General features: G+C 46.3%; 1 protein-coding gene across 1 annotated transcript in view; it reads right to left on the bottom strand.

The window, feature by feature from the left end:
- The window catches only part of LOC121554902 (trace amine-associated receptor 13c-like), a 28,563-nt gene continuing 5,827 nt past the window's right edge, over positions 1 to 22,736 (bottom strand). Inside the window, exons 2-3 of the mRNA XM_041868617.2 lie at positions 21,700 to 21,878; positions 1 to 1,513 (exon numbers count right to left, since the gene is read on the bottom strand). Of these exons, the coding sequence (XP_041724551.2) occupies positions 512 to 1,513; positions 21,700 to 21,878 (1,181 nt within the window). The 3' untranslated portion in view covers positions 1 to 511. The remainder of the gene's footprint in view (positions 1,514 to 21,699; positions 21,879 to 22,736) is intronic.

Below are 22,736 nucleotides of genomic sequence, written 5' to 3' on the forward strand. Positions count from 1 at the left end.
ACGTTATTATTAAGTTTTACACATAATTGCATATTCTTACATTTTACCATCAACTATTAAAATACACCATTGAGTGAGACTTGGACGTTATCCGTTATCTTGCAGTATTGTACATTTCAACTTTACCACAAAGGCGTTGTGTCCCAATTGAGCCACTAGAGGGTAATGTTAAACAACATATAGAATGATCCATGACGTCCTCAATATGTACTTTTAGAATAATTACATACTATTTATAATTACATTTCATAGAATAACCACAGACTTTGGTATTTGGAATATACAACCCTAAATGACTACAATGTATTTTATAAAACAAGCTTATGCCTTCATATGCCTTCTCCAAGTCATCCCATTCCAATCCATCCAAATCATTCTGTATCACCACCAGATGTATCTATGATGACAACACTGAGATGAGTAATGTCAGTGTATTGTTACATGAACGAAGCAATTACAAAAAAAAAAGATTAACATAACTATTTCAAACTAGGGAATAAAAACATAGGAACTATGAACGTCTTAACTTCAGAGTTAAAATATGTTTAGCTGTTACTTTGAACCATGGATAAAAGAAAGCATAAATTATTGGATTAATTAAGGAATTAACAAGTGGCAGAAAGCTGATGATAAATGATGATAGATTATCAATTAAAAGAAAAAATAAATACAAATGAAATGGAATCCAACAAATGAGATAGTTGAAAACAACAATAGCTAGAGTTTTTGCTGCTTTTCTCTCAGACTTATTTGCCTGTACAGTTTTAACACCAGACACACTGGCAGCCTCTTTTGAAAATACCTTTCTGGCCTGTGATCTGGCCACCACAAATATTTTCAAATAAAGTGTTATAATAATAGAGCATGGGACAACCATTGTAATTACAAAGTCAATTATATTACCCCAGACTGACCCTTCTACAGTAAAACATTCTTTCAAACACCTACTGGGTACCTGTACATTTACAAAGATTTTTGCAATAGCAGCATCGTATATGATACAACAACACCAGGTAATGGATATACAATACATCATTCTTGTTATTGTTATTTTAGAGTGGTACAATAAGGGATCACACACAGCAACATAACGGTCAATAGATATCAAGACCAAATTGCCCAGAGATAATGAAACGCATAAACAAGTGATGTAGAAATAAAACACACAGAAATATTTCCCAAAATCCCAGCATGGTTCCATTATTGCTACAGTCGTTACTGGTATCACAATCAGTCCCACCAGGAGATCTGACACAGCCAGAGAGAGGATGAGCAGGTTGGTTGGAGTGTGGAGATGCTTGAAGTGAGAGATGGAGATGATCACCAGTATGTTCAGAAATACTGTAACTGCTGAAATCAATGAGAAGAAGATGTACAGTGTTATGTAGATAGATGTCGATAGCAAAGCCTTTCTGCAAGAAGAGTTTCTGTCTTGAAAACAGTATTGAACATCTTCATGTGTCTCCATTTGTAATAAAGGGTCGAAATGCTGAGGTCCTGCTCCTGCTTGATCCTGTGTGTGACCCAGTCAGGTCTGCCTTCTGACAAACTCTGAGCTCTGCCTCTCTATTTATCCCTGAATGACTGACAGACACTCCCCTCCCCGGAGTCTCTCTGCACACACACACACACACACACACACACACACACACACACACACACACACACACACACACACACACACACACACACACACACACACACAAAAGCGAGCACAGAAATGAACAAACGGTGTGATAAACAAATCATTTGTGAAAGCATGATGTAATGTATGACAGGATTGGATGTTGCTATGGCCACCTAGTTTGTCCATTCTTACTGATAGTTAGACATGAGAGAAAATGTACATTTTCTCAACTGAGCATGTTAATGGAGAAAATATAGTATGGTTGATGTTTTGGGCACTCAAAGGCTATTTTACATGGGAAACAGGATAACTGTTCAAGACTAACTGTTTTGGGTGATGTCAGTGCTCAGTTTGGACCATAATCCACAACCTCAGGAGACATGACAGCACACCACATGTCAGCTAGTCAGTGTGGAGGAAAGCTGACAGTAAGGAAGTTGATGAGAGGGTATAACTTCATGGTGTACCCGCTTATAGCACATGCAATCAAAATGAATTGTGCCATTCCATAGGAACATCCCGTAGACTTGTAAAAATGTCCATCTGAACTGAATTATGAACCATACTTCTTATAGTTGAGGGAGACTTTGTCTCAGTTACATCATGGGGACAAATACTATTTGTCAGACATCAGAACAACCACACTATATTCTGACCCAATCACCCCTTGATGTTTTATTTTCAATTTCTTGTGGGTTTTCTGATTTTTCTCTGATAAAAGTGACTATGAAATGTGATTTCCAGTTCAGTTCAGTTGTATCGATCAATGATCTCAAAAGCACCTTAAGTAATTAGGGACAATTCAAAATGTACTGGGAATATTTTCACATGACCCTCAATCAATCAATCAATCAATCAATTTTATTTTATATAGCCCTTCATACATCAGCTGATATCTCGAAGTGCTGTACAGAAACCCAGCCTAAAACCCCAAACAGCTAGTGATGCAGGTGTAGAAGCACGGTGGCTCCCCTTGTACTGTAAAAAGAAAGTACACACCCTCCCCCCTCATAGAATTACCTCTAAATAATGCTTGCGACCATAAATAATAACATTGTTTAAAAACGTGGATATCGACTTTGCCACTTCGGCATGCTTTTGTGGCACAGTCGATGCCACGCAGGGCTACGGGCCATGAGAAACAAGATTCTCTGGTCTGATGAAACCAAGATTGAACTCTTTGGCCTGAATGCGAAGCATCACGTCTGGAGGAAAACTGGCACCATCCCTACGGTGAAACATGGTGGTGGCAGCATCATGCTGTGGGGATGTTGATCAGCGGCAGGCACTAGGAGACTATTCAGGATCGAGGGAAAGATGAACAGAGCAAAGTACAGAGTGATGAAAACCTGTTTTAGAGCTCTCAGGACCTAAGACTGGGGCGAAGGTTCACCTTCCAACAGGACAACGACCCTAAGCACACAGCCAACGACAACGCAGGAGTGGCTTCTGGACAAGTCTCTGAGTTGCCCAGCCAGAGCCTCGACTTGAACCTGATCGAACATCTCTGGAGAGACCTGAAAATAGCTGTGCAGCGACGCTCCCCATCAAACCTGACAGCGCTTGAGAGGATCTGCAGAGAAGAATGGGAGAAACTTCCAAAATAAAGGTGTGCCAAGCTTGTAGCGTCATATCCAAGAATACTCAAGGCTGTAATTGCTGCCAAATGTGCTTTAACAAAGTACTGAGTAAAGCGTCTGAATACTTATGTAAATGTGATATTTCCGGGGAATTTTTTATACATTTGCTAACATTTCTAAAAACCTGTTTTTGCTTTGTCATTATGGGGTATTGTGTGTAGATTGATGAGGAAATGGTTTTATTTAAACCATTTTAGAGTAACGCTGTAACGTAACAAAATGTGGAAAAAGTCAAGGGGTCTGAATATTTTCAGAATGCACTCAGTAAAAAGTATGGTGGAATAAGAATAAGGTATATCTATTTTGTATAAAAATATACTTATTTTGGTGAAAACTATGATTTCATTGTTGACAAGACACTACATTTGTGATGAGTGTGATAGAAGGAGGCAGGCGCAGGAGGGTATTCACCAGTCATCAGTTTATTCCGTCTTACACAAATAGCGCTGGATAGCGACAAGCGAAACAGGCACAGGGGAAAATCTACCCTGGAAATACAAGGTAACGGTAGCTCCAACAATAACAGGCACAGGGGAAATATCTACCCCGGCAATAATAAGGTACGAGTAGCTCTACCGAGCTACAATACTCTCACAAATAAACAATTACCCACAAAGACAAGGGGGGCAGAGGGAACACTTATACACAGACTAATGAGGGGATAAGAACCAGGTGTGTGTGATTGACAAGACAAGACAAATGGAATGATGAATAATGGAGCGGCAGTGGCTAGTAAGCCAGTGACGATGAACGCCGAAGCCTGCCCGAACAAGGAGGGGAGGTAGCCTCGGCGGAAGTCGTGACAGTACCCTCCCCTTGACGTGCAGCTCCAGCAGCGCGCAGACCCCGGCCTCGGGGACGGACAGGAGGTCGTGGAGCAGGGCGAGCCGGATGGCGACGGTGGAAATCCCGCAACAGGGAGAGATCGAGGATATCCCTCACTGGGACCCAGCACCATTCCTCCGGACCGTACCCCTCCCACTCCACAAGGTACTGAAGGCCCCCCACCCGACACCTCGAATCCAGGATGGAACAGACAGAGTACGACGGGGCCCCCTCGATGTCCAGAGGAGGTGGAGGAACCACCCGCACCTCAGACTCCTGGAGCGGACCAACCACCACCGGCCTGAGGAGAGACACATGAAACGAGGGGTTAATACGGTAATCAGGGGGAAGTAATAACCTATAAGTGACGTCGTTGATTCTCCTCAGGACTTTGAACGGCCCCACAAACCGCGGGCTCAGCTTCCGACAGGGCAGGTGGAGGGGCAGATTCTGGGTCGAGAGCCAGACCCGATCCCCCGGTACGAAGACCGGGGCCTCACTGCGGTGACGGTCAGCGTTGGCCTTCTGACGACGTATGGTGCGCTGGAGGTGAACGTGGGCAGCGTCCCATGTCTCCTCCACGCGCCGAAACCAGTCATCCACCTCAGGAGCCTCGGTCTGGCTCTGGTGCCACGGTGCCAGAAACGGTTGGTAACCTAAAACACATTGGAATGGCGTTAGGTTAGTAGAGGAGTGGCGGAGAGAGTTCTGGGCATATTCTGCCCAAGGCAAGAACACCGACCACTCCCTCGGCCGGTCCTGGCAGTAGGACCGCAGGAACCTACCCACATCCTGATTTACCCGTTCCACCTGCCCTCAGGGTGGAACCCAGAGGTCAGGCTGACCGAGACCCCCAGACGTTCCATGATGCCTTCCAAACCTTGGACATGAACTGGGGACCTCGGTCGGACACTATATCCTCTGGCACCCGTTATGCCGGAAGACGTGAGTAAACAGGGCCTCCGCAGTCTGCAGGGCCGTGGGGAGACCGGGCAGAGGAAGGAGGCGGCAGGACTTGGAAAAGCGGTCCACCACGACCAGGATGGTGGTGTTTCCTTGGGAGAGGGGAAGATCAGTCAAGAAATCAACACTAAGGTGAGACCATGGTCGTTGTGGAACTGGTAAAGGTTGTAACTTACCCGCTGGGAGGTGTCTAGGTGCGTTACTCTGGCCGCACACCGAGCAGGAGGAGACGTACACCCTCATGTCCTTAGCCAAGGTAAGCCACCAGTACTTTCCGATCAGGCAGCGCATTGATACCTGTGTGACCAGAGGAGGGTGACTTGTGTGCCCAGAAGATCAGACGATCACGGATAAGAGCAGGCACGTACCGCATTCCAGCTGGACACTGAGGTGGAGATGGATCTGTGCATAATGTCTGCGCTATATCCGCGTCCATCGCCCATACTACCGGCGCCACAATGCAGGAGGCCGGGAGTATGGAAGTGTTGTCTCTGGGCCTCTCCTCTGTGTCATACAGCCGGGACAGTGCGTCTGCCTTCACGTTCTTCATACCCGGAATGTATGACAGTGTAAAATCAAACCGGGTGAAGAATAGGGCCCACCTGGCCTGGCGAGGATTCAGCCTCCTCGCTGCCCGGATGTACTCCAGGTTACGGTGGTCCGTCCAGACGAGGAAAGGGTGTTTCGCATCTTCGAGCCAATGCCTCCACACGGTCAAAGCTCGGACAACAGCCAACAGCTCCCGATCACCAACGTCGTAGTTCTGCACCGCTGGGCTGAGCTTCTTAGAGAAGAAGGCACAGGGGCGGAGCTTGGGTGGCATGCCCGAGCGTTGATATTGGACAGTGCCTATCCCTACCTCGGACGCATCCACCTCTACGAATGGTAGTGATGGATCGGGGTGGGCCAGTACCGGGGCTGAGGTAAACAGACCCCGCAGTTTGCTGAAGGCCAGGTCAGCCTCAGCAGACCAGCGGAGCCGGGACGGCCCACCCTTCAACAGGGATGTAATGGGAGCTGCGACCTTGCCAAAGCCCCGGATAAACCTCCGATAGTAGTTGGCGAAGCCAAGGAAGCGTTGACTAACCTTAACCGTGGTTGGAGTCGGCCAATTACGCACAGCTGAAATGCCATCTCCCTCCATCTCCACACCTGAGGTGGTAATGCGGTATCCGTGAAAGGAGACGGACTGCTGGCAAAACATACACTTCTCTGCCTTGGCATAAAGGTCATTTTCCATTAGTTGGGCCAGCACTTTGTGAACCAGGGACAAATGTTCGGCGCACGTAGCAGAATACACCAGGATGTCATCGATGTAGAACACCACACCGCGACCAAGCATGTCCCGAAACACCTCGTTCACAAAGGACTGGAAGATGGATGGAGCATTCATCAAACCGTAGGGCATCACCAGGTATTCATAATGCTGTCTTCCACTCATCCCCCTCCCAAACACGCACCAGGTTGTATGCAAGATGGCGTAGCAGTGCGGTCGTGTTTTCTGTCGTGTCCTCGTGTAAATAGCCAGTTTTGTAGTTATTTGTCTATTTTGTATATATTTCTAAATTTTACTTTTTTACTTTTCATTCTTAAACTAAATATACTTTCCTGCAACCCGCCTCACCCAACGTGGAAAGGATTATATTATTTATTTATAACTTTCATCAAGAACCTTAAACTGAAACTAGTCTAGCTGCAACCGAATGGATGTGGTAGACCGAATGGCCAGAGCATATCGGATTTTCTGCCGGAATCACTGGACCTCTAACACCGGATCATCGCAACTAGCTAGCTGCAACCGAATGGCTGTTGTAGCCAGCTAGCTAGCTACTTGCTATTAGCCGCCGTTAGTGGTCTAAACCATTGTCCGTGGCCTGCACTACCCACCAGCCAGCTCTAGCTCTAGCCTGGACAATTTGTAGGCCAGTCTGCACAGCGTGCAATCGACCCAGAGCATATCGGATCATCGCAACTAGCTAGAGAAAACCGAATGGCTGTTGTCGTTGGCTAATTACAGCTGCCCCTTAGCAAGCACCAGTTAGCCTTGAGCTAGCCTCGAGCCAGGCCCATCTCCCGGCTATCTACCTCTCTGTCAACCGGACGGGACCTCCTAGTGTTGACACGGAGCCCTGCCGATCCAACACGACTGGTCTGCCCACGAAATCGTCTGATGTGGTTTCAACAGGCTTCCCGTTACGACGTCGACCACGAAGAGCCATCTTCTAGCCCCGGCCTGCCAGCACACGCAAGCCGTGCCTCTTGCTCGCCAGTGCTGTAGCAGCCCCCGAACTACCTCCAAACTCTCCTATTGCTGTTCACTGGACCTTCTGATAACTCAGCTATACAGCTGATCAAATCAAATCAAATCAAATTGTGTTGGCCACATGCGCCGAATACAACATGTGCAGACATTACAGTGAAATGCTTACTTACAGCCCTTAACCAACAGTGCATTTATTTTTAACAAAAAAGTAAAAATAAAACAACAACAAAAAAAGTGTTGAGAAAAAAAGAGCAGAAGTAAAATAAAATAACAGTAGGGAGGCTATATATACAGGGGGAACTGCTGGACTGTTACTTTATACAGTACCGCATCCTGTTTATGTTTAGCCTCAGCCCAAACTTTGTCGCCATTACCAGCTGTTGTCTTAGCTCTCTCGAATAACACCTGTGATTGCTTTATGCCTCTCTCCCATGTCAATATGCCTTGCTTATTGCTGTTTTGGTTATTTCTTATTGTACTATTTCACTGTAGAGCCCCCAGTCTAGCTCAACCTGCCTTAGATAGCTCCTTTGTCCCATCACAATACACGCGGAGACCGACTCAATCGGTGCCTCCAGTGATGCTATCTCTTTCATCGTTACCCAACGCTTAGGTTTAACTCCACTGTACTCATATCCTTCCATATCCTTGTCTGTACATAATGCATTGAATCTATTCTACAACGCCCGGAAATCTGCCTCTTTTATTCTCTGTACCCAACGCACTAGAAGACCAGTTTTTAAAGCCTTTAGCCGTATCCGAATTCTACTCCTCCTTTGTTCCTCTGGTGATGTAGAGGTTAACCCAGGCCCTGTAGCCCCCAGTATCACTCCTACTCCCCAGGCGTTATCATTTGTTGACTTCTGTAACCTTAAAAGCCTTGGTTTCTTGCACGTTAACATCAGAAGCCTCCTTTCCGTCTAGATAGAACTGCCAAAGGGGGTGGGGTTGCAATCTACTGTAGAGATAGCCTGCAGAGTTCTATCATACTATCCATGTCTGTGCCCAAACAGTTTGAGCTTCTACTTCTAAAAATCGACCTTTCCAGAAATAAGTCTCTCACTGTTGCCGCTTGTTACAGACCCCCCTCAGCCCCCAGCTGTGCCCTGGACACCATATGTGAACTGATTGCCCCCCATCTATCGTCAGAGTTCGTACTACTTGGTGACCTAAACTGGGATATGCTTAACACCCCGGCCAACCTACAATCTAAACTAGATGCCCTCAATCTCACACAAATTATCAAGGAACCTACCAGGTACAACCCTTAATCTGTAAACATGGGCACCCTCATAGATATCATCCTGACAAATGTATCCTCTACATACACCTCCGCTGTCTTCAACCAGGATCTCAGCGATCACTGTCTTATTGCCTGCATCCGTAATGGGTCCGCGGTCAAACGACCACCCCTCATCACTGTCAAACGCTCCCTAAAACACTTTAACGAGCAGGCCTTTCTAATTGACCTGACCCGGGGATCCTGGATGGATATTGACCTCATTCCGTCAGTAGTGGATGCCTGGTTGTTCTTTAAAAGTGCTTTCCTCTCAATCTTAAAAAATAATGCCCCATTCAAAAAAATTCAGAACTAAGAACATATAGCATCTGGTTTTCCTCGGACTTGACTGCCCTTGACCAGCACAAAAACATCCTGTGGCATACTGCATTAGCATCGAACAGCCCCCGCGATATGCACGTTTTCAGGGAAGTCAGGAGCCAATATACACAATCAGTTAGGAAAGCAAAGGCTAGCTTTTTCAAACAGAAATGTGCATCCTGTAGCACTACATCCAAAAAGGTTTGGGACACTGTAAAGTCCATAGAGAATAAGAGCACCTCCTCCCAACTGCCCACTGCACTGAGGCTAGGAAACACTGTCACCATCAAGAATTTCAACAAGCATTTTGCTACGGCTGGCCATGCTTTCCACCTGGCTACCACTACCCCTGGCCACCAGCTCTGCACCCTCTGCTGCAACCACCGCACTCTTATTGGCAGACTAAATAGCCTTGGTTTCTCAAATGACTGCCTTGCCTGGTTCACCAACTACTTCTCAGATAGAGTTCAATGTGTCAAATCGGAGGGCCTCTTGTCTGGACCTCTGGCAGTCTCTATGGGGGTGCCACAGGGTTCAATTCTCTGGCCGACTCTATTCTCTGTGTATATCAATGATGTCGCTATTGCTGCTGGTGATGCTCGGATCCACCTCTATGCGCACGACACCATTTTGTATACATCTGGCCCTTCATTGGACACTGTGTTAACAAACCTCCAAACGAGCTTCAACGCCATACAACACTTCTTCCGTAGCCTCCAACTGCTCTTAAACACTAGTAAAACTAAATGCATGCTCTTCAACCGAACGCTGCTTGCACCCGCCCACCCGACTAGAATCACTACTCTCGGCGGGTCTGACCTAGAGTATGTAGACAACTACAAATACCTAGGTGTCTGGTTAGACTGTAAACTCTCCTTCCAGACTCACATTAAGCATCTCCAATAAAAAGTTAGATCTAGAATCGGCTTCCTATTTCGCAACAAAGCCTCCTTCACTCATGCTGCCAAACATGCTCTCGTAAAACGGACTATCCTACCGATCCTTGACTTCGGCGATGTCATTTACAAATTAGCCTCCAACACTCTACTCTGAATATTTGATGTAGTCTATCACAGTGCCATCCGTTTTGTCACCAAAGCCCCATATACTACTCACCATTGTGACCTGTACGCTCTTGTTGGCTGGCCCTCACTACATATTCGTTGCCAAACCCACTGACTCCAGGTCATCTATAAATCACTGCTAGGCAAATCCCGCCTCATCTTAGCTCACTGGTAACCATAGCAACACCCACCCAGAGTCTGCGCTCCAGCAGGTATATCTCACTGGTCATCCCCAAAGCAAACCTCTCCTTTGGCCGCCATTCCTTCCAGTTCTCTGCTGCCAATGACTGGAAGGAACTGCAAAAATCCGTAGCCTCTTATCTCCCTCACTAACTTTAAGCATCAGTTGTCAGAGCAGCTTACCGATCACTGCACCTGTACACAGCCTTTCTGAAATTAGCCCACCCAACTACCTCTTCCCCATATCGTTATTTATTTTGCTAATTTGCACCCCAGTATCCCTATTTGCACATCATCTTTTGCACATCTATCATTAAAGTATTAATATGAAATTGTAACTATTTTGCACTATGGCCTATTAATCATGGCTACCCGGACTATTTGCACTTCCCCCCATCCCATCCTTTTACGCTGCTGCTACTCTGTTAATTATTTATGCATAGTCACTTTAACTCTACCCACATGTACATATTACTTCAACTACCTCAACTAGCCGGTGCCCCCGCATATTGACTCTGCACCGGTACCCCCCTGTATATATAGCCTCCCTACTGTTATTTTATTTTACTTCTGCTCTTTTTTTCTCAACACTTTTTTTGTTGCTGTTTTATTTTTACTTTTTTGTTAATAATAAATGCACTGTTGGTTAAGGGCTGTAAGTAAGCATTTCACTGTAATGTCTGCACCTGTTGTATTCGGCGCATGTGGTCAATACAATTTGATTTGATTTGATTTGATATTGCTTTGAATGGTCATCCAACTCGTAATTACAACTCGGGAACTCTGGCCTATTTCTAGAGCCCCGACTTTCCGACCTGAAGATCACTGACGTCATGATTTGACCTCAGTATTTTTCCAAGTTCCCAGTTTTCATTAAAGCACCATTAGGTTCATTGTTTAGCTAGCTAACTAGCTACATGTCTAAACAAAAGATTCCACTTCGCCAGATGATTACATGACCCATCAAGTTAGCCAGGTGTGTCTGGGGGTGATTACGGTCATCTATTGTATTTCATGAACATGACCCATCCACTTAGCTAGATGTGGCTGGGGGGTGGTTAGATCATTTATTTCGCATAACCCATCAATTTAGACAAGTGTGTCTAGGTAAGAATCATCTAATAATTATATAATATTTAAACAATATTTATCTGGACACATTCTATTTTTGATTTTGCTACTATGCAAATATGCAAGTAACCATTTCACTGTACCGTTTACACCTTCTGTATCCTGTGCATGTGACAAATAAACTTTTTTTTTTGAGAGACGGTAATGTGAAGAAAAAAGTGAGCTACACCAAAGTCAGATTAGGATATAGGCCAAAGACTAGATTAAGTGTATTTTTGCCACTACTTTCACCACTTTTAGTCTTGAAATCTTTGGTTGCTTACTACCCTACCTTACTCTGTTTAGCACATGGCCTCACGTGAATTGTTAAAGAGATGGGTAGGGCTTAATTAAGAGGGTGTGAAAGATGCTGGGTGTAGACAAAGAAGAGCTCTCCAGTAGGTGTACAAAAACATTCAAGGGCCATTTTCTCAAAAGTGGGGTTACAAGTTTATCAACCTTTAAAGCAGAATTACTTTCCCATTGTTTCTCAACTGCAGTGCATGACATCCCATTTTTTTACTCACTACCTTTATCCAATGTAAAAAAGACTATTTCAAATTTTACTACATAGGACCGAATCGAGCCGGTAGGTCACATTTGTAAATGTTAGTAAGCTAGCTAGTTATTCAAACATTTATAAACCACTTTTATAGTATGTAATAATTATTCATCTGCATTGCTTATGGTTTGGGGTTTTAGGCTGGGTATCTGTATAGCACTTTGTGACATCTGCTGATGTAAAAAAGGCTTTACAAATAAATTTGATTGATTGATTAATTCATAAGATCATAAGATGTTTAATAAATATCCTTATAAACCATTTACTAATCATTTGTAAAGTAGTTTTGCAGACCCTAATCTAAAGTGAGGACTATTCATACTTTCTTAATACTTAAATATAAATGTTTTGAGTGACCAGTGTAATTTCGCACAAAAAGATGGACATGCTATTGGTAGACATTCCAGCAGTACCTGATGCTCCTTAAGGTCTCAAAATGACCTAGAACATATTCATAGTTAAACAACAAGCATACAACACAGAGGATGTTAAAGGAAATATACTGAACGTTTTATTCCAAAACAGTCACACTGTTGTAGTGTATTTACATTTATATTTTAGTCATTTAGCAGAGTGACTTAAAGTTAGTGAGTTATTATTATATTATTATATATTATATTATTATATATAACATGATTATTATTATATATATATTTTTTTTTTTTCATACTGGCCCCCCGTGGGAATCGAACCCACAACCCTAGCGTTGCAAACGCAGTGCTCTACATCCCTGATCCCCTAGTGTGATGTGTAACTTCAGACTCTCTATACTGAGTAAAGTAATGTTTTTAGTCCGAAAATGCTAATGTTAACGTTTCTTGGCAGTACTTTTCTACCAAAAACTAAAGTGTGGATTGCTGTCACTCGTTGGAGCAGTCCATAGACTGCTTACGAAATAAGGAAACAATTATCTGAATAGATCATTTTGCTTTACTATCTGTCAGAAGGCGTGGATGTGGTGTAGGAATCAATCGCAGGACACAGAGGCTTAGTCCAAAAGTCTTTAGTCAAGACAAAATGACACGGCTACAAAACAGAGCCGGAGGCACGAGAAAATTACGCACACTGCGTAAACGAGCTAAATGCACCAAACGCGCACAACAAGTGCGGACTCTCTATAAACAAAACAAATAGAGAAAAATGCACTGACTGCTCCAGCTGACAATAGAACAACTACACACAAACACATGACAGAAACAACGAGAACTTAAAGGACACATAATCAACACTAAACGAGAACAGGTGTACCAAACAGACCAAACCAAACAAACATCGAAAACAAAGAATGGTGGCAGCTAGTACTCCGGAGACGACGACCGCCGAAGCCTGCCCGAACAAGGAGAAGGAGCAGCCTCGGCCAAAACCGTGACAGTACCCCCTTGACGCCAGCGGCTCCAGCCGTGCGCCGACCCGGCCTCGGGGACGACCAGGAGGATGCGGAGCAGGGGAGCGTGGGATGACCACGATGGAACTCAGTCAGAAGAGACGGGTCTAAGATGTCTCTCCTCGGCACCCAGCACCGCTCCTCCGAACCGTACCCCCTCCCACTCCACAAGATATTGGAGACCCCATCCGATGTCTCAAATCCAGGATGGACCGAACTGTGTACGCCGGAGCCCCTCAATGTCCAGCGGGGCGGAGGAGTCTCTCCTATCTCACAGTCCTGGAGTGGACCAGCTACCACCGGCCTGAGGAGAGACACATGGAACGAGGGGTTAATATTCTTATAATCAATAGGTAGTTGTAACCTGTAACACACCTCGTTCAACCTCCTCAGGACTTTAAAAGGCCCCACAAACCGCCGACCCAGCTTCCCGGCAGGGCAGGCGGAGGGGCAGGTTTCTGGTCGAGAGCCAGACTCGATCTCCCGGTGCGTACACCGGTCCCTCAATGCGGTGGGAGATCGGCGCTCGCCTTGTGTCGACGGATGGCCCGCTGCAGATGGACGTGTGCAGCGTTCCACGTCTCCTCCGAGCGCCGCACCCACTCATCCACCGCAGGGGCCTCGATCTGGCTCTGATGCCAAGGTGCCAGAGCCGGTTGGTACCCTTATACACATTGGAAAGGAGTTAGTTTGGTGGAGGAGTGGCGAAGAGAGTTCTGTGCCATCTTGGCCCAGGGAACATACCTCGCCCACTCCTCCGGCCGGCCCTGGCAATACGACCTCAGAAACCTACCCACATCCTGGTTTACCCGTTCGACCTGCCCATTGCTCTCCGGGTGGTACCCCGAGGTAAGGCTCACCGAGACCCCCAAGCGCTCCATAAACGCTCTCCAGACTCGAGAGGTAAACTGGGGGGCCTCGATCAGACACTATATCCTCGGGTACCCCGTAATGCCGGAAGACGTGAGTGAATAGAGCCTCAGCGGTCTGTAGGGCAGTAGGGAGACCCGGCATGGGAAGGAGACGACAGGCCTTCGAGAACTGATCCACAACGACCAGGATGGTGGTATTCCCCTGGGAGGGGGGAAGGTCTGTAACAAAATCCACCGAGAGGTGAGACCAGGGTCGTTGTGGAACGGGCAGGGGTTGTAACTTACCCCGGGGCAGGTGTCTGGATGCCTTACACTGGGCACACACCGAGCAGGAGGAAACATAAACCCTCACATCCCTGGCTAACGTTGGCCACCAGTATTTAGTGCTAAGGCAGTGCACTGTCCGGCCAATACCTGGATTTCCAGAGGAGGGTGATGTTTGAGCCCAATAAATAAGTCGATCCCGAACCTTGAACGGAACGTACGTCCGACCCACAGGACACTGGGGAGGACTAGGATCGGTACGCAACGCCCGCTCGATTTCGGAATCGACTTCCCACACCACCGGTGCCACCAGACAAGACTGCGGTAGTATGGGTGTGGGCTCAACGGACCTCTCCTCCGTGTCATACCGCCGGGACAGGGCGTCTGCCTTACCGTTCTGGGACCCAGGGATGTACGTGATCTTAAATACGAACCGGGCCAGAAACATGTTCCACCGAGCCTGGCGAGGGTTCAGTCTCCTAGCTGCCCGGATGTACTCAGGTTCCGGTGGTCAGTCAAAATGAGGAAAGGGTGTTGAGCCCCCTCAAGCCAATGCCTCCACACCTTTAGGGCCTGTACCACGGCTAGCAGCTCCCTGTCCCCCTACGTCATAATTTCGCTCCGCCGGGCTGAGCTTTTTAGAATAAACAGCACAGGGACGGAGTTTGGGTGGCGTGCCAGACCGTTGCAGAGCACGGCCCCTATACCGGCCTCAGACGATCCACCTCGACCTGGAATGGTAGCGCGGGATCCGGATGCGCCAGCACCGGAGCCGAAGTAAACAGGTCCTTCGGTCTCCCCAAAAGCCCTATCAGCCTCAGCAGACCACTGCAAGCGCACCGGACCCCCTTAAGAAGGGACGTTATGGGAGCTGCCACCTGTCCAAAACCCCGGATAAACCTCCTGTAGTAATTCGCAAAGCCCAAGAACCGCTGCACCTCTTTAACGGTGGTTGGGGTTTGCCAATCACACGGCAGACACACGGTCAACCTCCATCTTCACCCCTGATGCAGACAACTGATAACCCAAAAAGGAGACAGACTCCTGGAAAAACAGACATTTCTCTGCCTTGACATATAGGTCATGCTCAACAACCTCCTCAACACTCGGCGCACCAGGGCTACATGCTCGGCTCGGGTAGAAGAGTACACCAGAATGTCGTCAATGTACACGACCACTCCTTGCCCCTGCATATCCCGGAAGATCTCATCTACGAAGGATTGGAAGACTGAAGGAGCATTCATTAACCCGTATGGCATGACGAGATACTCGTACTGACCCGAGGTGGTACTAAATGCTGTCTTCCATTCGTCTCCCTCCCTAATGCGCACCAAGTTGAAGGCGCTCCTGAGGTCCAACTTTGTGAAGAACCGCGCTCCGTGTAATGACTCCGTCATAGTCGCAATCAGAGGGAGTGGATAACTGTATTTCACAGTAATCTGATTGAGACTGCGGTAATCAATACACGGGCGCAAACCCCCATCTTTTTTCTTCACAAAAAATAAGCTTGAGGACGCAGGGGAAGTGGAGGGCTGTATGTATCCCTGTCTCAGAGACTCGGCTATATAAGTCTCCATAGCTCTCCTCTCCTCTTGAGACAAAGGATACACATGGCTCCGCGGAAGCGCAGCTCCTACCCGGAGGTCTATCGCACAATCCCCCTGTCTATGTGGTGGCAATTGCGTCGCCCTCGCCTTGCTAAACACAAGTGCTAAATCCTAATACTCGGGGGGAACGTGCATTGCGGGCACTTGGTTTGGACTCTCCACCGAGGTCGCCCCCACGGAAACACCCAGACATCGCCCCACACACTGGGCAGACCACTCCTTAAGAGCCCTCTGTTGCCACGAAATAGAGGGATTATGGGTCATCAACCAGGGAAGCCCCAGCACCACCGGATACGCAGGAGAGTCGATAAGATATAGCTGAATAGTCTCCTCATGACCCTCCTGCGTCCCCATCCTAAGTGGCGCTGTGACCTCCCTAATCAACCCCGATCCCAACGGACGGCTATCTAGAGCATGTACAGGGAAAGGATTGTTGACAGGAAGGAGAGGAATCCCTAACTCTACACAAAATTTCCGATCGACAAAATTCCCGGCTGCGCCAGAATCTACTAGCGCCTTATGCTGGGAACGAGGTGCAACCTGTGGAGAACAAACAGGTATGGTTAGGTGCACAACAGAGAGCTCTGGGTAAGTGGGAAGGACTCCCCAGTGCGTGGCCTGCCGTCTCGTCCCCTTGGAGACCCCCCCCTAGCACCTAGCAGCAGTGTGTCCTCCACGGCCACAGTTGGTACAGGGGGTGGCCCCCTTCAGACTCCTTCTCCTCTCCTCTCTTGCCCAGCACCCCCGAGCTCCATAGGACTCGGCTCGGAGGTGCTGGAGGGTTGAATGGACGACCCCCACTCAGGACGTCTGCGGGTAGCCAGCAGGGTGTCGAGACAAATGGCCATGTCCACCAACTGGTCAAACGTAAGGGTGGTGTCCCTGCAAGCCAACTCACGACGGACGTCCTCCCGTAGGCTGCATCGGAAGTGGTCTATGAGGGCCCGCTCATTCCACCCTGCATCTGCCGCTAGAGTCCGGAACTCCAGTGCAAACTCCTGGGCGCTAGAATAGACGCTCTCCTGCCGCTTTCCCCTCAGGTGGATGGTCGAACACAACCCTGAAGCGACGGGAGAACTCCGCATAGGTGATCGTCGCGGCGTCTATCCTCCTCCATTCGGGCGTTGGCCCATTCCAACGCCTTGCCGGTGAGACAGGAGATGAGGGCGAAACGCTCTCGTGTCCCAAGGGCGCCGGGTGTGCGGTGGCTAGGTAGAGTTCTACTTGTAGGAGAAAACCCTGACACCCGGCAGCGGTGCCATCATACGCCCTCGGGAGCGAGAGCCGAATCCCACTGGGTTCCGGAGCTTGGACGAACGGACTGACCGGTGATGGTGGTAAGGTAGGTGGAGGCGCGGGTACCCAACTGGTCTCCAGTCGATGCAGGGTATTCATCACTCCCTGCAGAGCGGTTGTGATTTGGGCTATCCTGTCATTCTGTCCGCGGACGCGCTCCTCCCATGACTCGGTCGCTGCTGCTGCTCCTGCTGATTCCATGAAAGGTGTGTAGTTCTGTCAGAAGGCGTGGATGTGGTGTAGGAATCAATCGCAGGACACAGAGGCTTAGTCCAAAAGTCTTTAGTCAAGACAAAATGACACGGCTACAAAACAGAGCCGGAGGCACGAGAAAATTACGCACACTGCGTAAACGAGCTAAATGCACCAAACGCGCACAACAAGTGAGGACTCTCTATAAACAAAACAAATAGAAAAAATGCACTGACTGCTCCAGCTGACAATAGAACAACTACACACAAACACATGACAGAAACAACGAGAACTTAAAGGACACATAATCAACACTAAACGAGAACAGGTGTACCAAACAGACCAAACCAAACAAACATCGAAAACAAAGAACGGTGGCAGCTAGTACTCCAGAGACGACGACCGGCGAAGCCTGCCCGAACAAGGAGAAGGAGCAGCCTCGGCCGAAACCGTGACACTATCCCATTACGTTTCAAGAGTTACTACCTTTAAAACCACGCACCGGTGCGTCAATTAAAGTTACATAACAAAAAAATCCCCATCAATCCTTCAGTTTAAGCTAGAGATATCTGTTCAATCCACCACTTCCGCCAGTGTCGCACTTCCGCATCTACGGTGTAAGGTTGCAGAGCTAAAGCGAGTTTGTCAGACCATGAGACATCCCGAAAACCGGTCTTCTCACGGAAACGTCTGTAGCGTTCGAACCATTTGGGCTACAAACTAATGTGACCCCACAAGACGGCGGTTCATAAGAACAAGGTCAAGCAGCAGACATTGGGGACAACAAAGCTACAGACCGGCAGAGGGCGAAAACGACTCTCTACTGACCGGGATGACCGCCAACTCATTCGAATGTCACTCAACAACTGTAGGATGACATCAAGTGACCTACAAAAAGAATGGCAAATGGCAGCTGGTGTGAAGTGCACAGCGAGGACGGTTCAAAACAGGCTCCATGGGGCAGGGCTGAAGTCGTGCAAAGCAAGAAAAAAGCCCTTCATCAATGAGAAGCAAAGAAGAGCCAGGTAGAGGTTTGCAAAAGACCATTAGGATTGGACCGTAGAGGACTGGAGTAAGGTTATCTTCTCTGATTAGTCAAATTTTCAGCTTTGCCCAACACCTGGTCGTCTAATGGTTAGACGGAGACCTGGAGAGGCCTACAAGCCACAGTGTCTCGCACCCACTGTGAAATTTGGTGGAGGATCGGTGATGATCTGGGGGTCCTTCAGCAATGCTGGAATCGGGCAGATTTGTCTTTGTGAAGGACGCATTAATCAACATTTACATTTTAGTCATTTACCAGACGCTCTTATCCAGTGCGACTTACAGTTAGTGAGGGCATACATTATTATTTTATTTTTTAAATATTTGTTTTTGTTTTTTCATACCCCTCGTGGGAATCGAACCCACAACCCTGGCGTTGCAAACGCCATGCTCTACCAACTGAGCTACATCCCTGCCGGCCATTCCCTCCCCTACCCAAGACGACGCTGGGCCAATTGTGCGCCACCCCATGGGGTCTCCCGGTCGTGGCCAGTTACGACAGAGCCTGGATTCGAACCAGGATCTCTAGTGGCACAGGTACCACTGCGATGCAGTGCCTTAGATCACTGCGCCACTCGGGAGGCAGCCACGTACAAGGTTGTCCTGGAAGAAAACTTGCTTCCTTTTGCTCTGACATTGTTCCCCAACTCTGAGTATTTGTTTTTCCAGCAGGACAATACGCCATGCCACACATCCAGGTCAATCAAGGTGTGGATGGAGGACCACCAGATCAAGACCCTGTCATGGCCAGTCCAATCTCCAGACCTGAACCCCATTGAAAACTTCTGTAATGTGATCAAGAGGAAGATGGATGGTCACAAGCCATCAAACAAAGCCGAGCTGCTTGATTTTTTGTGCCAGGAGTGGCATTAAGTCACCCAACATCAATGTGAAAGACTGGTGGAGAGCATGCCAAGACGCATGAAAGCTGTGATTGAAAATCAGGGTTATTCCACCAAATATTGATTTCTCAACTCTTCCTTAGTTAAAACATTGGTATTGTGTTGTTTAAAAATGAACATTAACTTATGTTCTTTGCATTATTCGAGGTCTGACAAGTCTGCATCTTTTTTGTTATTTTGACCAGTTGTCATTTTCTGCAAATAAATGCTCTAAATGACAATATTTTTATTTGGAATTTGGGAGAAATGTTGTCAGTAGTTTATAGAATAAAACAAAAATGTTAATTTCACCTAAACACATCCCTATAAATAGTAAAACCAGAGAAACGTATATTTTTGCAGTGGTCTCTTAATTTTTTCCAGAGCTGTATATACAGTTCCAGTCAACATATTGGACACACCTACTCATTAATACAGGACACACTTCAAAACCTTGTTTCTTTATCTTTAAAAAATGGTCAGATTATAACCCTCCCTGCCCCTTACCCACTGTCACCCCGAACGTCTTAGACTCCAGATAATTTATTTTAAGGCAGAGTAAAAAGTGCGGCACAGCGAAGCAAAGTGTGAAAATAGTCCATAGGTTATATATGTCAACCTGAATTTCAGTAGTAATGAAGGAATAGAAATCCACAGGAGAAAAACTGGTCGGTTCATCAGATGGTGTGTAGGCTACATCTCCCTGTTTTATGATTAGTTTGTGTTTGCAAGGTTGACAAAATTAGCAAAACATTTACATTACTGTAAGAAAATTGAATTAGCACAATTTAAAAAATACCCATACAAATATGTCTGTTTAAGCGAGAGATATCTGTTTTTCTTGCATGGGCTGCATCCCAATCCACCACATCCGCCGATATCGGCATCTGCCAAAAATTGGTCTGTAGCATCCGAACGGTCTCATGAACACAAATATGTCAGTGATTTTGCTCTACGACCCCCACAAGCATCACTGGACTTCTGTCTGTAATGTCCGAACAGTTTGGGCTACACACTAATATGACCCCCCTGTGGAAAGGTGAGTATGTTTTGCTCTAGGACGCCCACAAGCCTCACAAGCCACACCTGAAGGTAGCCCGGTACCAGCTTAAAACATTTATGGAAGTATATATGGAAGTAGTTTAGTGCCCCAAAAAAAAGGGGTGAAATATGTGTAAAAGAAATACAATCGTAATTATATCTCACAGATATAGGAAAGCCTTTTTACTATGTGTTTAACCATGTACTAATCTGTTATTCAATGTGTTTCTATGGGCTAATAGCAGTAAGACCAAATTCAATGTTTTTATAAATGTTTTTGATACCTAAAGGGGTCCTAAAATTCTAAATCAAAGATAAATTATCCTTGGTATGACGATCTTAAAACAATTCCATGTGGAGCGGAGAAGTTGAGCCTCATGCTTCCACGCTCTTAGTTGTTGCAGATATTGACCCACTATGCTGTTTACTTTCTGCATCTACGTCAAATTGCTGAGTCTACCTTTAAGGAGCATCAGGTACTGCTGGAATGTCTACCAATGGAATGTCTGTCTTTTTGTGAGAAATTACACTGGTCACTCAAAACATTTATAAAGTAGTAAGAAAGTATTTGGGACTGCAAAAATATTTTACTAATGATTTGTAATTGGTTTATAAGTACCTATATTAAAGATATACTATTAAAGATGCACTCCGCCATTTCCCGGTTGCAAATATTCTGATAGTTCCCATAATTTCAGTTTATGTGACAAAACAAGTAAGTTAAGTGTAGAGAATCATTGTACCATCTAAACCACTGTGAAACACATGTTCCATATCAGAAAATATTGTATTTTCGGCTGTTTGAAGCTGGTTTACCAAACCAAAAGTAAAAGACTCAAAAACTAAACTTAAGAACGGGAAGCATAGACATATGCACATAGAACAAATCTAACGCTTCTTAGACTTGCTTCCAATGAGAATGACAGAGCTATAAGTCACATTTCTATGTGAATTTGGTTGGGTCGCCAAGAAAGTTACTTATTGCAGCTTTAAAAAACGTATTAATTATCTTATGAATCATTATTAAATACTTTAAAAGTTGTTTATAAATTTGTGAATAACTAGCTTATTAAAATGTACAAATGTTGGAGTAATTATATAGAAATGATGAATAAACTATTTACTAATCCATTATAAATGCTTTATTACAAGGTGCAATTATAAAGTCTTACCCAATCTCTATATTCATTCAGACTCAACAGCATCTGAGAGCTGCTCTGGCATGACCCCTGACCTGGCAGCACTCTGACATTAATGTAGTGAGAGTAGTGGTAGTGTTCATACCCAGTACGTTGAGGTTGAAGTGTCTGCTGCGGTCTCCTGTGCTGCTGTGTTTCCATCGTTCAGCCAGGTGATAGCAGGAGGAGGGATGCCAGAGGCCTCACAGGTTAGAGACACAGGGTTGTTCACCACCACACTCACATTTTCTGGGACCTGGTTCTGACCACAGATCCTGGGGGAGACTGGAGGGACAAAACACACATATACAAACACATCACGTACAGAATGTGGACCCAAATGGCAGATAAACATGAAGGCATGAAGACATCATACTATACAACTCGGGGAAAAAACAAAGTCGAATCATGATGACGTCAGTGATCCCAGTTGTCTTGAACTCACTGAAGTCAGATTTCCCAGTTCCGAGTTAACAGGTGTTTTGAGCGCGGCAGAAATCCTTCTGGATTGACAACATGGCCAATGCTGAATGTATCATTTTAAGCTTGGAAAGGAGACCCTTAAACTCAGACTTGGGACCACACCCCCACTCCACTGAATAACAGGCTAGTGATTGCTTTGCAATGCTTGCAGTTAGCCTTTGATTCCTTCCAAACCACTCATAGTTGAATTTGCGATTTCCAACTTGTTGTGTAATGTTTATGTCCAATGGCCAATGAGCACCGATGCGTTTTATCAATCATTTCTCTTCATATGACAAGGATTGAAAAGGATTTGCCAGTAGATTGTCAGCTTGATTCAAGATGATGACTGCTTGTCTAGCTAGCTAGCTTGCTAGCTAAGATTTCGAAAGTATGATGTTGACATGATCAGTCCAATCAAAGCTACGGTAGATATGAAGTGATTTTATCTGTGGCCAATGACCTTGAACACTTCTAATATAAATCTATGGCAACACCCCAGGAGGCTTGAACTGCCTAGCTCTCCCTGTAGATTCTGCAATGACGTAGTGTCTCAATCAGTGACAGAACACTGAGCCAATCACGCCGCAACTAGAGAAAATGACCAACGCCTACGCTCTGTGCTTTCGCTGGCTGCCCCTCCACCACAGAAACACTGAGCTAGGCTGAAACATCTGCATT

Source organism: Coregonus clupeaformis, unplaced genomic scaffold (genome assembly GCF_020615455.1).
Source record: "Coregonus clupeaformis isolate EN_2021a unplaced genomic scaffold, ASM2061545v1 scaf0253, whole genome shotgun sequence".
Taxonomy (NCBI): Eukaryota; Metazoa; Chordata; class Actinopteri; order Salmoniformes; family Salmonidae; genus Coregonus; species Coregonus clupeaformis.